Source organism: Symphalangus syndactylus, chromosome 16 (assembly GCF_028878055.3).
Source record: "Symphalangus syndactylus isolate Jambi chromosome 16, NHGRI_mSymSyn1-v2.1_pri, whole genome shotgun sequence".
Lineage (NCBI taxonomy): Eukaryota > Metazoa > Chordata > Mammalia > Primates > Hylobatidae > Symphalangus > Symphalangus syndactylus.
Window position 1 is genome coordinate 72,867,398 of NC_072438.2, and position 16,450 is coordinate 72,883,847.

At 37.9% G+C, this 16,450-nt stretch overlaps 1 protein-coding gene across 14 annotated transcripts in view; it reads left to right on the top strand.

Annotated features, from left to right (window-relative positions):
• Positions 1–16,450, top strand: part of DROSHA (drosha ribonuclease III) — a 131,200-nt gene that overhangs the window by 63,268 nt on the left and 51,482 nt on the right. For 8 of the 14 annotated variants that reach the window (XM_055245508.2, XM_055245511.2, XM_063619891.1 and 5 more), the window contains 3 exons: positions 1,411–1,535; positions 3,198–3,297; positions 5,133–5,240. In XM_055245508.2, coding sequence (XP_055101483.1) covers positions 1,411–1,535; positions 3,198–3,297; positions 5,133–5,240 — 333 coding nt within the window. The remainder of the gene's footprint in view (positions 1–1,410; positions 1,536–3,197; positions 3,298–5,132; positions 5,241–16,450) is intronic. The other 6 variants (XM_063619899.1, XM_063619896.1, XM_063619895.1 and 3 more) reach the window with 1 other exon arrangement.

Consider the following 16,450-nt stretch of genomic DNA (forward strand, 5'->3'; position numbering starts at 1 on the left):
TTTCAAATTTTGAGAGCAGAGACCAACTTTTCAAGAAGCTAGTGAAATTTTGTTTGTTAAATGACACTTAAAAAGTTTGAGGGTTTTTTTTTTGTTTGTTTTGCTTTGTTTTTTGAGACAGAGTCTCACTCTGTTGCCCAGGCTGGAGCACAGTGGTGCGATCTCAGCTCATCACAACCTCCGCCTCCCAGGTTCAAGTGATTCTCCTGCCTCAGCCCCCTGAGTAGCTGGGACTACATGTGTGTGCCACCACGCCCGGCTAATTTTTGTATTTTTAGTAGAGATGGGGTTTCACTATGTTGGCCAGGCTGGTCTCGAACTCCTGACCCTGTGATCCACCCACCTTGGCCTCCCAAAGGTTTGAGTGTTTTAATTAATGTGGATGAATTCACCCAAGTTTATCCCCTTTGTCACCTCATTGAATATTTGTCAGATGGCTGGCTGGTATCACAGTTGTAGGTAGAGGGACCAGTTTGTCCCAGTTGCTGAGAGATTTCGTGGTTTTGGCATTGAAATTCCTCTGTCCCAGAGAAACCAGGCAGCCAACCAGACTCTAATTGTTGGGCATTGTTGTGGGACAGAATGAAGATTATTGGCCTCTGTATGAATCAGTTTTACAGCCTTAGCCTCCAAAGCAACTGAGCCGCAGACTCTACAGTGTGCTAGTAAAAACTGAATCTCTAATTGAGACTGTCCTGAGAGGTGATTATAAGGAAGGAGGTTGCTGAAACCTATTCTCTGTGATTTTACCATCTTTTCATAAATTTAAGCTTTCAAGATGAAAGCCATTTCACAAATGATCCAGAAGGAATGAGCCATTCACTTCTTCCTTTATTAGACACGAAGAAAAAAATATGAGGCTCTCTGTTAAAATACACAAATGTCCTACATGGACATAATAAGAGAAGCTTAACTATTTGGCCTTTGCACCACTATACTTTCTAACTTAAAGATGTAGAATTAAAGGAATACATAAGATCCACTGAGAACAAGTGAGGGAAAAAACTTAAATAGAGGCATCTGTCTGTGCATCCTGAAATGTGAAATTAAAGCAGAACAGGCTCTGCCTGTGATGTGGAATCCTTCCCCTGTGCCTTCGGAGAGGTTAAGGAAAAGTTATATCTGACTAGGTGTCCTTTTAAAAGTTTAATTTTTAAAGGTTTCTGTGTGGACTGCAAAAAAGGACAAAATCATTGTTCATTATGCCAAATGGCATAGGCTCATTTACAAGGATGACATTACAGTTTTTAGATAGTATAGCTGCTGTAATTAAAGGGTTTTAAATGACCTTTTCCCTTTGGGGACAAGGCTTTCCTGGAAAAAAGTCCGATTTATTCCTTCCCTACTTAGGTTAAAGTCAATACGTAAAGACTTCTTATGGGAATAAATGGCTTTGATTTTTCTCTCTAGAAACCAAGCTCTGTCCGTATCGATCAACTGGATCGTGAACAGTTCAACCCCGATGTGATTACTTTTCCGATTATCGTCCACTTTGGGATACGCCCTGCACAGTTGAGTTATGCAGGAGACCCACAGTAAGATATTTCTCAGTGTTTGTCTTAGCCAATTTCACCTTCTACTAACAGCCGAATTAGCAGAGAAATACCCTTTAGTGGATGTTTCCTTTTTAAAAATTAAGACCTGAAATGAGCCATGCTTCCAGTTTAGATTACCCAAATGAAACAATTTTGGTAGCTCCTGAAGAATTATTTTCTCTACATATTTGAGTGCAAGAAACTATTCAATAGAAAATTTTTGGCAAACTTGGTCATCATAAGTCCTTGTATGTTTTTAAACTTTAAGGAACTTTTTCTTTATTCATCCTTACAATAATAATAATAATTATTTTTTATTTTTTCAGTGCCCTCTAGAGGAAAGTAGCACATATTGGTTCCTAGCACTGCCGAATTTATGCAGAGTTCTCTTTTTGGGGGCATCTTAAGAGTTCAAGATCACATGCAAAGTCAAGGTTGTGTTGGAAGTAGGAGCCGTGACTTCTGACTCTTAGGATTGATGTAACTTTCTACATTTTGATTTTTCCAACTGGCATGTTAGTGCTTTCTGGGAGAAGATTTAGGATGTGTGGGAATGGAGATAGTACCATTAGATTCTTTGGGACTGTTTGGATTTCCTACCTTGCTAAACACACAAACAGCTTCCTGATTTAATTTTTTTTTTTTTTAAAAAAGGATTCATAGTGGGAGAAAAGGGCATGGGAGATTTTCAATTCATAAATAGAGTTCTGGCTGACATATATTAGAAGAGGCTAAAGGGTTTTGTTCTTTTTTTTCCCCCTTTGGATAAAAGTATGAAGCAGTGAACCAGGCACTGTGTAAGTACTTCTTTCTTTCCTCCATTCTCTTAAAAAAAAAAAAAAAAAAGTTTTCAAAAAAGCAGAGGCCCAGCTAAGGCCAAGAAAGGAGCAGTTTTAATATGACAGAAAAATCTTTGGAAAATCCCTTCTTGTCAGAAAAATGTTAGTAGAATGTGATGAGGCTCTCGTGGACTCAGATGGCAGGACTGTGAATTGATAAAGGACTGCATATTTGCTTCATTTCCAGGACGCTTTGACAGTATCCTTTAGACTGGTCTAGGTTATAACTTATTTGACTGCAACAAATATGCTTATATTGTCATGGTAAATAAAAATTGGTATACACCATTAGTCTTTTACCCTCTCCAGTGGACAAATGGATACAGCTATGTAGCTTGGGTTTTGGCACAAATGGAGTTCTCATTCTAATACTCTTCAACTCTTATATTTGGTATAAGTAGTTCAGCAACTGACAGTATCCCTATTAAGGAAGGGGTCTTTCTTTCAAAAAATATCAGAAAGTGTATATTTAAATAAAATCTGTTATTTTCAAGAGGTAACAGTAAGAAACAGGATGATTCCATTGGTTGAGGTGTTTTTGTGTCTTTGGAATTCTTTCCAGAGATTCATTCATATAGTCACACCTCATTTCCAACCGAAATAAGCAATAATCAACTTAATCACCAGATTCCAGTTGACTCTTATCCATCCTGACTGTCAACCTCAAAGTCTTAGCCTTCCTTAGAATGATGGCTTTCTGCCATTAAGAATAATCAAAAGAATGTAATGTATGATTTGAAGAGGGCTCTTAAAATAATTGATTTTGTTGCACTTTAGGTTTACCTTCTCTTTACCTGAGATGTTTGCCTGCCCTTTTCCTTAGGTACCAAAAACTGTGGAAGAGTTATGTGAAACTTCGCCACCTCCTAGCAAATAGTCCCAAAGTCAAACAAACTGACAAACAGAAGCTGGCACAGAGGGAGGTCTGTATCAGACTCCATTCCTTGGTGATTAACAATGATGTGCTTCAGGTTTATTTCACGATTGTTCTATCACACTATACTTCTGGTACAAGATGGAGAAATATTTTTTAAAAAAAATCATACTTTACCCTCCTCCCCACATTATTATACGAATTGATTTTAAAAAATCTTTTAGTTTTTAAGGGAGCCTTTTTATCCCTGTATTAGTCTGTTTTGCATTCCTCTAAAGGAGTACCTGAGACTGGGTAATTTATAAAGAAAAGAGGTTTATTTGGTGCACGTTTCTGCAGGCTGTACAAGGAGCATGGCACCAGCATCTGCTTGGCTTCTGGGGAGGCCTCAGGATGCTTTTAGTCATGGTAGAAGGTGGATGGGGAGCAGGGACGTCATATGACAGAAGAGGGAGGAAGAGAGGGAGGAGGGAGGTCCCAGACTCTCTTTAACAAACAGATCTCACATGAACTCATTACCGTGGGGAAGGTACCAAGCTATTCTTGAGGGATCCACCCATGACCCAAAAACCTCCCACCAGGCCCCATCTCTCACATTGGATATCATATTTCAATGTGAAATTTGGAGGGGCCAAAACATCCTAACTATATCAATCCCTAAAATGCCAGTTTCTTAATGGATTATTACCACTGGGAATCAAACATATCTTTTATAGATATTAAAGCTTAAATTTGTTGAATTAGCCTTTTATCTTTAATTTGGTTGCACATTATACAACATTGGGCCTTACTCAGATTTCTTGGTCTTAAAGTTGGAAAAGATTGTCTTCCATTGGTCTGCCAGTTTAGTATGGTAAACTTATTTTGTAAGATTTCATATCCCAAATTCCATATTTCCTTACTAATGGGTAGTACTATCCCTGTAATGCAAGATAACTTATGTTTTAGTTTTAATTATAAGAATAAACGATTTCAGTATCAACATAGATTATTGTCTCAGAGAGGTTTTATTCTGCTGGGGTTGTGTAAGGGCAAGGCTTTGAAGCTGGAAAAAGTGAATTCTGGCTTTGTCACTTACTGTGATTTAGGCCAATCAGCCTGTTTATAAAGGAGGGAACTAAGGTTGAGAGGCTGACTTAAATGTTCCTCCGTTGGTGCACTCAAGGAAAAAGGTAGTTCCGTGAACTTCTGAAATATGCCATTTAACGGGCCTCTTGTGGTATTTGGCCTGTAAAAAGAACTTAATCAATAGTGGGGGTGTGGGTGGTTCCTGTTATTATGAATTCCTATGAGATTTTGATTCAATTGCATGCATACAAATATACAATTATTTTTACAATTATTCGAAGGGCCGTGAAAGGGAAGAGTTAGTTCCTAATCACGTCTCACAGGTGACATTTTGGATCATAGTCTTTTTTTATTATAAAATATGCCCTTGCAGCAAGAGTTTTTATAAGGGTTTGCAAGTTAGAAGGCAACTGTTAGAATTATGTGGGTTGCAGTTTAATTTACTTTGTTCCTTAGATGTAAATACTTAACATGAGGCTTGATAAAAATTTTACATGCTCATTTCAAATCCCAAACCACATTTTGCTTCCTTTATCAATGAAAGGGCGTATTTTGTTCAAAAATGCCAGAATGGTAGATTTAGTTTAGATTTTTTCTTATCTAGTTGCCAAGAAAGGCTGGGCTGTGTTATACCCCAAGCTTTGAGCATTCCAGCCTCCATTTTAAAGAAAATATTATAATTTTGTATGAAGAGATTTGAGTATCTGAATGTAAGGGTGATAGTAAATGAATCCAACTTACTTTCTAATGCTTCATGTTTGGCTTACTATTGCTTTGTAGCAGTTGTGTTACTCATCATAATGAATTCTTTTCTAGGAAGCCCTCCAAAAAATACGGCAGAAGAATACAATGAGACGAGAAGTAACAGTGGAGCTAAGTAGCCAAGGATTCTGGAAAACTGGCATCCGTTCTGATGTCTGTCAGGTGGGGACACTTCTGAGGACACAGTTATGCCCATACTTTTCTTCCTTTAAAACAAATCTGGTACTGAGGGTTTCTTAATTGAGAATGTTCTTTAGAAAATACTACCTTGAGACTAAATGGAATATCAACTGTAAATTGTTTTCTATTATTTGGATTTTGTTTTTGTTGTCTGTTTTGATGCTGGTGTGTGTGTGTATGTTGTGCTTGTGGCTGTTGGGGTGGGGAGAACCTTACTTAGTAGTGTTCAGTTCAGTCTCTTCTCTTTGGATGAAGGTAAGTCCGTCCTCAAGCATCTGCCCATGCATCTGCCTGTTTGCAGCACATGTATAGGTGCTTATACAAAAGAGATAATCCAGCATCCATACAAGCAGACTCCTGAAGTGTATGTTTTCTAGACTGATGACTCAAATTTACATTGCAATTTATATTGCAGAGAACTGAAGGCATTAATGAACAGAATCAGTGTATACTTCATATTTGAACCAAATGATAATATATTTTCCTTGGGTGAATGCAATAGAGTAACATTTCTGCTATATGTAACTAACTGACTAATAAGCATTTTTGTTTTTCCTATGGGTGGAATTTATATGTGATTAAAGATCCCCTAAACCAACATATTCTGTTTTTTCACTTGATTCTTTTGTCACAATTGATATTGGATGAAGTCCATGAGAATTACAGTAAAGGAAATGAGTACACAGGCTATGGTTAGGTAATGCAGTTTGCTGTGTTCAGCCTTTTGGAAGAATACTTCCAGGCTTCCATTTATCTGTTTCGATGGTAGCATGTGTTGCAGTAAGTTCAAGCAGCTTACTCTTAGTTTCTTCTTAGTGTTCATTTCATCATAATGAATTTTTTAAAAAATCAGTGTTGGCATTTAATTATTATATTAACTAGCAGGGTTTAAAAGTATTGCTACACAATTTATGTACTAAGTGATGTCCAAAGCTAACTATTTTTGCATTAAGATGAACTGCTATTGGTGTAATATTGCCATATTTTCAGGGTAATCATCTGTAGTGGTAGCCAGCTATTTTCACCAGGTCTACAATTATTTTACCAATTGACAAATATCTTATGATGTCAGTACTTTCAGATGAATATTTTACTTCCATTGATTCTCTCTCAGGGCCATTTGAAGCCATATCACCCGGTTTTTCTGTTTGTCAGTGTTTCCCCAAAACCAACGTAATGTCATCCTAAGGTGGACATCATCAGACCAGTGAGCAGAATCCTAGACAGTTTGCTCCAAATCTGATGATCTCAGTGATAAGTCAGAGTTGATTGTCTAAGAGATCATAAAATTGTTGAGCATTAAGAACTAGAAGGCACCTTCCAGACCTTCTGGTTAGTAGTTTTGAACTTGTTTTTGGTTAACTTCAAAGTTTTTTTTTTTTTTTTCATACAAAACCCTTCTAGAGCCATTATTTGTAAAAGGATAAAGAAGCCTGATTGACTAGTGGGAGATGGGAGTGGAGAGAGTATCCTGTTTTACTTGATTTCTCCCCCACCTCCTGTAGCAGTCCCTAAGGCCACTGAATACAGTATCTTTTTTTTTTTTCTGAAGCATTGAGCCTTTTTTTTTTTCTTTTTGTGAAGCAAACAAGAATACTGAATTATCTGTTCCAGTACAGTTTTGTATTCTTCAGCTATATCACAAATGTCCTTCCTCTACCCTCAGCTAGTTGAGAAGCAGCTGAAGGAGTAAGTGGTCTTGTCTCTTGCTGTGTGATATGCTATGTTCTGTTTCGAGGTTGATAGGCAAAAGGACTCACTCAGTTTCCTTGCCTAACTGGTGGAAGAAAAAGGATCCTGATTAAACCCCTGCAAAGATGAATGCTTTATGATCTAATAATTGTTCCTCCCTCTGTAGAACTCTCACTCTTCCAGAGAGAACTGCCATCTGTTTAGAAGCCATGCTTCCATTCTCTGGTCCTCCGAATGGAAGTCTTTTTAAGATTTTGATAAAATTACTCTCATATGTAAATGACTTGATAAAGAATGTAAATTGTTGCCTGTGAGTTCATATACTGAATACAGAAGGAATTGCTTTATGGTTTGTAAAGAAATGTCTGCATATAAATGAATGAAAATGAGCCAGCAAGCTACCTGAGAAGTCCATAGAAGCAGAAGAGAAGGAAATGCCACTTACACAGTGGCAACATGGGGGCTGAGAGTGAACTATTAAAACCAAAAAACCCTGTGCTTTGGTGAAATAGTTCCTTACACACCAAAATCAAATTATCCTGGATGCATTCTGTAGCTGTCAAGGTTAGATGAACAGATGAAGTATCTGTTTATTTTGACATATTAAATATTATTTCACCATCAGTGAGTATTCTTGGGGTTGTGAAAGTAAATTGTTACCTGCATTGAGCTTAAAACATCAACATATGAAAATTTGGAGGTGTTCATCAACTCATTCATGACACAGGAGTAACCTAGTTCAAACTTTAAATAAAAAAACCCTACAGTAAGGTTTAGGGGAAAATGATTTAGGGGAAAATGGCAAAAGTAAACTAGCGTAGTTGACTTTGGGCTCAAAATAAGTATTTTTGCAATGAGTATTTTCATTATGTTTATTTATACCTTTCCTTGTTCCAGAATGGCTTCGAAGTGGTAACTGTTGTTATGAATGTAGGAATAAATAAACCACTGACTATGCAAGCCATGGGCTAGTCATTTGAAACTCCCTTGACTCTTACTGAGCTTTCTCTTCGTCTGTCCTATTGAATATAAATGGTCAGAAAGTCTTCCTTTCTACTGATACATCTTACAGAAAATCTTTGACAAGTAGAGAACTTCTGGGTACATTTTAACTAAGAGTTTTTGCCACAGATGATATGTTAGCTCTTCCTGGAATTTTTATGTTTTAAAATTCTCAGGTATTTTACATGCATCACACAAAGGTTCTGAACAGTTGCCCTTAAATTAGCAATGTTTGCTATACATTTTGTTTGAATTTTTTTAACCTTGAAATTCCTTCAGTGAACAATGAAGGCAGCAAAGCCATTCCCTCTAGTTTTGTTGTAAAGAAATCAGATAAAATATTTTATCATGTAGCATTAATGACCAAACATCTATGAATATATTTTAGAAGCTGTTTTAGTCGTATTTTTAGGATAGAGTAGTCTTTTTACATCCTTAATAAATGTTTAGTCCAGTGCAAGTTTGTCTAGTCAGAAGTCATATATGCTAACATTTTTTATTGTTTATTTGGCCTTTACTTTGTTCTTAATGTAAAGATTTTAATGAAACCTGTAATTTTTTGAGAAAGGGACCAACAGTGTTTTTGTTGTTGTTTTTTTACAAGTAAAATTAGCTGTGGCTTACAATGATGTTTAATTTCTTATGTTAGAATAAATGTTTTCTTTTGGTGTGTTTTCCTCACATAAGCTGGTGGCATATCATAATGCAGTTTAAAACCTCCAAAATGAAAGCATTTAGTATTTTTGGTAATGAAGAATAAAAATCTAATTGACTGGGAAATAGCAGTTAAGTGAATTTATACACTGAATACTTTGAATAATTTTATGATTATTCAAAGTCTTTGAACAGATAGGCTCATAATTTTTAGAAAAAAGGATTTATTTAAAATCCTTGGTAGTTTTTCCTCTGTATTTGGTAGTTCATTGATATAGAACCTACTGTTTTTTAGTAATAATTGCTAGTAGGTTGCTAGTAAAAGCCTTGAGATGCTATCTGGTTTCTGCAGGAGACGAAACCATTGTGTTAAATCTGAGATGGAGTGACCTCAGTACCAGCATCTCTCTCTGGAAGTACATTTTCCCCAACCAGAGAAGTTACCAAGGATTGTTAGGAGATTAGAAAATTCTACCTGGTGCCCCAGCCAATGTTAAGAGGATTGAAAACCTAGGGGTGGGTGCTATAACTTGTAATTACATGTGAACTGAATGTGGACCTGTCACTATGTTTGTAGATAAATTGTGGAAGAACTTTTTCTGTGTTGCTGCTTGTTAGAGTGAATTCTGGGTAATGTGGAAGAAAAAGGAATCAAAACCTGAATCTGAGTCTAAAAAATTCAGCATGATGACTCAGAAGAGGAAGAAAAGCAACATGTTGCAATAGGACCTGTATTTTTTAAGAATAGGGTTTCACACACTGAGGTTAAATTGGTATCTTCTGTAGAGGGAGGTGCCTGGACCCTATGCTATACTGAGAAGGTGGTCCATGGAAATCAATAAACTGACTCAGAAGACATGAAAAAAGGAGCAAAGAATTTGCACCATCACACTCACATCACCGGTAGGAGACTCATGCCAAATGTGGAGACACTGTAACTTCTTAAGGAAAAAAAAGGAAACACAGGTGCCTGGAGAACTGTTGGCCTTTGAGGAAAGCTGAGTTGTGGTGGTTGGTATTTGTATTGAGTGGACAGAGAGCTGTATTTGGACTAATTAATGAATGTGCTGTCTTCCTAGAGTGGCCATCTGGAATGGGATGGAAGGCTGCCATGTATTATCAAACTATCTGATTCCCTTGCTCAACGATTTGTCAAGGAGTGACTCAACAGTGAAAAGTAACATCCCTAGGGATTCAGAGACTTTGGACAGCAAGTTGAAGGATGTATTTTCTAAATTAGATCTTGTAGCAGGGGGAAGGAGGAATGTCTGAGAGGGCAATGGTTTCATAGTTATTGTTAACAAAGGAATTTTGATTTTTAGTCTGTATGAGATACTTGATTTTTTAATTGGAGCGTAGTGCTGCTTGTGAAGAAGGAAAGATTTGTTTAAAGGCTAACTGGCCTGATAGAGTTTTTTTTTTGTTTGTTTTGTTTTTTTTTTTTTTTTTAGAGATGGGAGTCTTGCTGTGTTGCCCAGGCTGGAATGCAGTGGCTATTCACAGGTGCAATAATAGTGCACTCTGGCCTTGTTGCCTTGGACTCCTGGGCTCAAGCAACCCTCCTGCTTCAGCCTCCTATAGCTGGAACTACAGGTGCATGTCACCTCATCTGGCTAGTATTATATTCTATTAGGAATAATTTAAAACATACAAGATGAAAGAGAAAAGTATAATGAACTCTGTGAACTATCACTTAGCTTCGACTGTTTTCAAAGGCATTTCTGTAATATCATCAAATACCTAGTCAATGTTTACATTTTTCTCGTTGTCTATTAAATTTATTTTAGTCTGTTTGAATTTGGGTCCATGTGAGATCTATACATTGTGATTAGTTGATGTTGTTTAAGTCTCTTTAATCTGTAGGTTCTCATTCCATTTCTCCTTTTTTTCCCTTGCAAACATTTGTTGTTGAAGAAATTGGATTATGTGTCCCGTAGAGTTCCTACAGTGTAGTCTGAGTTTTGCTGATGGCAACTTTCTGGTGTCATTTACCAGGTACTTCTGCCCCTTGTGTTTCCTGTAAATTGGTAGTTAGATCTAAAACTGCACTGCCCAGTATCACTGGTTGCATGTGGCTATTTAAATTTAAATTAATTAAATGAAATTAAAAATTCTGCCTCGCAGTTGCCCTCACCACACTTTGAGTGCTCAGTAGACACATGTGGCTACTACCCATTACAACAGCACAGATAAGAGGATATTTCCATCATCATAGAGTGTTCTGTTGAATAGCACTGACCAGATTTAAGTTCAGTTTTTTTGCAAGATATTTTCATAGCTGGTGGTGAGGACTCTCTTTATTTGTATGTGACATTATCGGTCACTGATGGATCGTTACGTAGACCCGGGGTCTGCCAAAATGATATTCTAATTCTGTCTTTCTTCATTTATTACTTAAAATACTTTTTAAAAAGGATCTTTTCCTCATCAACTATTTGATTACCCTGAGATGAAGATCCTGTGGGACAGCACCAAAAATTACTCATTTGATTTATTCCATAATACACAACAAGTAGTCCCAGATTAACAATTTAATAGCACCACCACCAATATGGTGATGGAAAATAGCTGCTTGTTTGTTTGGGAGTACAGATGGTCTTTGACTTACAATGGGGTTACATCCCAGTAAACCCATAAACCCAGAGTAAGTTGAAAATATCATAAGATCATAAGTTGAATTTTCAGTTTATGATAGGTTTATTGGGACACAGCCTATCATCAGTCAAGGAGCATACTGAATTAATATTGCTTACATGTCATTGTAAAGTCAAAAAATTGTAAGTCTTACCATAGTAAGTTGGGGACTGTCTGTGTTCTTTTTTGTCTTTGATTATCTATAGCTGTATCTCACTGGGGATTTACACTCAATTTTCTATATCTCATGGTTATGCCACAAACTGGATACACAGAATTCATTTGTTTCATTTTACTTTTGATTTTAAGAGTTCCACTGACTGACTGACGGATTGATTGAGTCAGGGTCTTGCTATGTCACCTAGGCTGGAGTACAGTGATGCTGCGATCATGGCTCACTACAGCCTTGAACTTCTAGGCCCAACACATCCTCCCACCTCAGCCTCCCAAGTAGCTGGGACCACAGGCATGTGCCACCATGCCTGGCTGATTTTTCTATTTTTTGTAGAGACGGGGTCTTGCTTTGTCGCCCAGGCTGGTCTCAAACTCCTAGGTTCAAGTGATCCTCTTGCCTCAGCCTCCCAGAGTGCTGGGATTACAGACATGAGCCACTGTGCCCGGCCTAGGTTCCTTTTAAAAATTAAAGATTGTTTTATAATTATGTAAAATGTTTACATGACTCTGCAATCAGATTTACAGGGTCAAGTGTACTTTTTTTAAGTCTAACTTCTATCTCTGTTGCTTGTATCCTTTTCTTGACACCCACCCCTGACTATCTTTTAAAATGTAACTATCTTTTAAAAATGGCTTGATCTGGCTACGCACGTGGTGGCTCACGCCTGTAATCCCAGCATTTTGGGAGGCCGAGGCAGGCAGATAACCTGAGGTCAGTAGTTCGAGACCAGCCCAGCCAACATGGTGAAACGCTATCTCAACTAAAAATACAAAAAATTAGCCAGGAGTAGTGGTGTGTGCCTATAGTCCCAGCTACCTGGGAGGCTGAGGCAGGAGAATAGCTTGAACCCAGGAGGCAGAGGTGGCAAAGAGCCAAGATCACGCCACTGAACTCCAGCCTGGGAAACAGAGTGAGACTCCATCAAAAAAAAAAAGCTTAATTTCTTATTTTTATAAAAGCAAATATATATGTATTTTTGTTTGTTTTCCTCTTTCTTGTATGAATGGTGGTATCTTAAACACACTTTTCTCTACTGAGATTTTGTTCACTTAACAATGTGTCTGGACCAGGTGTGATGGCTCAGACCTAAAATTCCAGTGCTTTGGAAGGTCAAGGCAGGAGGATTGCAAACTTAGCCAGGTGTGGTGGTGCACACCTGTTGTCCTAGCCACTAAGGAGGCTGATGTGGAAGGATCACTTGAGCCCAGGAGTTTGGGGCTGCAGTGAGCTATGATTGTACCACTATACTCCAGCACGGGTGACAGAGTGAAACCCCATCTCTAAAAAACAAAATAAAACAACAACAACAACAACAACAACAAAAACATGTCTGGGAGATCACTCTATAGTAATATATAGAGCTTACTGATACGTTTGGCTTTCTGTCTGTCAAACAGTTTTATGTTAGTGGTTACTATGAAATCCATTATATTGGCTTTGTGTTTTTCCTTTTCATATCCCTTGTATTCGGGAACGCTTGTATTTTTATTCTAATGGTTACCTTTATACTGACAACTTTATAGTATAATTACATTTCTCCCTTACTTCTCTTTCTCTCTGTGTGTGTGTGTGTCTGTGTGTGTGTATCTTGTTGTCTTTTAGTAAAAATAGCTTCTCTCTGCTTCTTCCCATAATCCTCTCTCTCACCTGGCACCTAATTTGAAGTGATATCCTTTTGTTGCAAGTTAATAAGGCAGATAGCAACCTCATCCTACTCTTTATATATTTCTTCTTCTCCCCTTGTTTTCTGATGGTTGTACTAATCAATGTTAGAATGTTTAATTATTTCTTATATTGACTCACTTGTGATTATCTACCATAAAAATACATTTGCAAGTAATCATCAAATCATATGTCATTATCAATCTCCTACCTCCCCTTTTTTATTTGTCTGAAGCTCATCTTCTAAAACATTCCTCAAGAAGGGCTTATAGAAACAGTGGTCCTTGAGTTTCTGCATGTTCCTCACAGTTTGCTTGTGGCCTTTATTTTAATGGTCAGTTTGGCTGGATATAAAATCTGTGGATCCCATTTTCTTTCTTTAATATTTTAAATACATTCTCATTGTTTTCTGGTGTAAAACATTGCTGTCAAAAGTATGATAACAATATGGTCAGGTACAGGTACTCAGAACTGTAATCCCGCACTTTGGGAGGCCAAGGCAAGTGCATCACCTGAGCTCAGGAGTTCGAGACCAGCCTGGGCAACATGGTGAAACCCCATCTCTACAAAAAATACAAAAAATTAGCTGGGTGTGGTGGTGCACACCTGTGGTCCCAGCTACTTGGGAGGCTGAGGTGGGAGGATCACTTGAGCCTGGGAGATGGAGGTTGCGGTGAGCCGAGATCGTGCCACTGCACTCCAAACTGGGTAACAGAGTGTGACCCCGTCTCAAAAAAAAAAAAAAAAGTGTGATAACAATATGAGTTTAAGTGACTTGGTCCTTTTGTCTGAATGCCCAAAGGTTTTTTTCTTTTTCTTTAGAAACCAATAGTTTACTAGAATATGTCTCAGCTCTTGTCTCAGCTCTTTTCAGTTAATTTTTTCAGGTATGCTGTATATACTTTCAGTATATATTTTCAAGTTGTCTTTTGTCTCAGGAAAGTTTTCTTTTTCTTGTATTACATGTTTCATTATTTTATATTATTTTGATTTTTAAAGTACTCCACTTATATGCATCTTATATTTTCTTTGCTTCTCTTCTGGATCTATAATGTTCTCTTGAATTCTTCATTCAAGAAGTAGTAATTACTTCTTGCATCTTATATCTTCTTATAAGATATATGCATCTCATATCTTTTTTGCTTCTCTTCTGGATCTGTCATTTTCTCTTGAATTCTTCATTTCTATTTTTCAAAAGCACTATTCATTGGGCTGATCTGATTTTGTGTTCCTTCTTTAGTCTTGAAATGCTTACCTCCTTTTATGTTTCTTTTTCCTGAGTTTTGTCACTTCTTTTCAAATCTTCCTTTCCTCTTATCTCATTTCTGAATTTATGTAATATTTCTTTGTAATTTTTGTTAATCCTCCTGTTGTTTTAGTAATTTCTTTGCTTATTTTGAAGGTTATTGGTATGTTTCTCTGGAATGTTTTTTTTTTTTTTTTTTTTGAGACAGAGTCTGGCTCTGTTGCCCAGACTGGAGTGCAGTGGCACGATCTCGGCTCACTGCAAGCTCCGCCTCCTGGGTTCACGCCATTCTCCTGCATCAGCCTCCCGAGTAGCTGGGAACACAGTTGCCCATCACCACACCTGGCTAATTTTTTGTATTTTTAGTGGAGACGGGGTCTCACCATGTTAGCCAGGATGATCTCGATCTCCCGACCTCGTGATCTGCCTGTCTCGGCCTCCCACAGTGCTGGGATTACAGGCGTGAGCCACTGTGCCAGGCCTCTGGAATGTTTTTATTATCAGCAAGGACGTTATTCTACTCTTCTTCTTAGAAAAATCTTTGAATGGGATTTGATCATGATTCTTTCCTGTTGCTCTTTAAGAAACTTAAAAATTAAGTAAGCCAAATGAAATAGTTTCCTGTACTTTTAGAAAGGGGGTATAAGGCAGGATAGTTTTTCATGGTTCTGGAGCTCCTCATCCTGTTGTTTTTGCAGTGATAAAAGAATATGCCTTCACACTAAAATCTGCCCCCTCTGCTTCTCTCCTCTGCTGTTGTCTGGACCTCCTCTCTTTTGCCTTTCATTATCCCTCTCGTGCGAAATGTGGCTTTCACTCCCAGCACTTTCTCCTCGTTGTGGGGCTTTTACCTTGTAGGGAGCTTCAGTTTTTGTTTTTTTGTGTGTTGAGTGTTTGTAGGTCCCAGGTGTCTTAAGCACAGTTAGACTGTCCTCCCGTATTCACTCAATGAATTAGATTCAGCAGAGCTCTCACCAGTGTGGGTTGTTTCCGGTGAACGTGTGTTGTTAATTTTGAGTTTCTTCCATTATCAGGGCCTGTGCCTCTCTTCTTTCACACAGATGCTGAGACATAGCTCTTTCTCCTCATCCACTCTTATTTAGGGACTCAAGAGGGTACCTTGTCATTTAGTTTTTATGTAGATAATGTTCATTGGTCTTTCATTTTGCTAGTCTTGTTGCTCTATTTTTGTGGGAGAATTTGAGGGTTTTTTTTTTTATTAAAGCAGTTGGCAGACATAAAGATACCAGACATAAAGATGATTGTATTTTAATATTGCGAAGATTGATACTTTTAAAAACCGAGTTAGAAATTTAAAGTCTTGTAGGTAACATTGAGACTTGATGTCTGGGATTCAAGATGGACACAGGTCATCTATACCCTTCCATGGTACTCACAAAAGGTTTATTTGGAAGGAGAAACAGGCTTTGTTTGGAGCAGATTTAGAGGAAGTGGTTAAGGGATTCAAAGCTGTTTTACATGAGAAAAGGTTAAAGGAAGTAAGGAAGTAAAGTGTAGGTTAGCTAAAACAAGATGTGGAAAGCCTGCCATTAAACGCATTTTGTTTCTGAGTAGAAGTAGGATTAAAGGGATAAAACTTCCAAAGATACAGATTTGGGCTTAAAGTTAATAGTAATTTTCAGGCCTGGCGGAGTGGCTCACGCCTATTAATCTTAGCACTTTGGGAGGCCGAGGCAGGCCGATCCCTTGAGCCCAGGATCTTAAAACCAACCTGGGCAACATGGTGAAACCTCATTTTTACAAAAAAACACAGAAATTAGCAGAGTGTGGTGCTGCACGCCTGTAGTCCCAGCTACTGGGGTTTGGTGGCTGAAGTAGGAGGATCTCTTGAGCCTGGAAGGTCGAGGCTGCAGTGAGTTGTGATTGTGTCACTGCACTGTAGCCTGGGCGACAGAGCGAGACCCTGTCTCAAAAAAAAAAAGGTAATTTTTTAATAATCAGCACTCTAAAGAGGGTTTTATTTTCCTGGCAGGTAGCGATTTATCTCTCATAGGAAATATTAAAAAAGTAAACAATTCACCAGGTTGAGTTCATGCTTTAGAAAGGCAGTTGCACTGAATAGTCTTCATGTCCTAACCCATGTCCTATCCACCTTGAGTTTTTAGC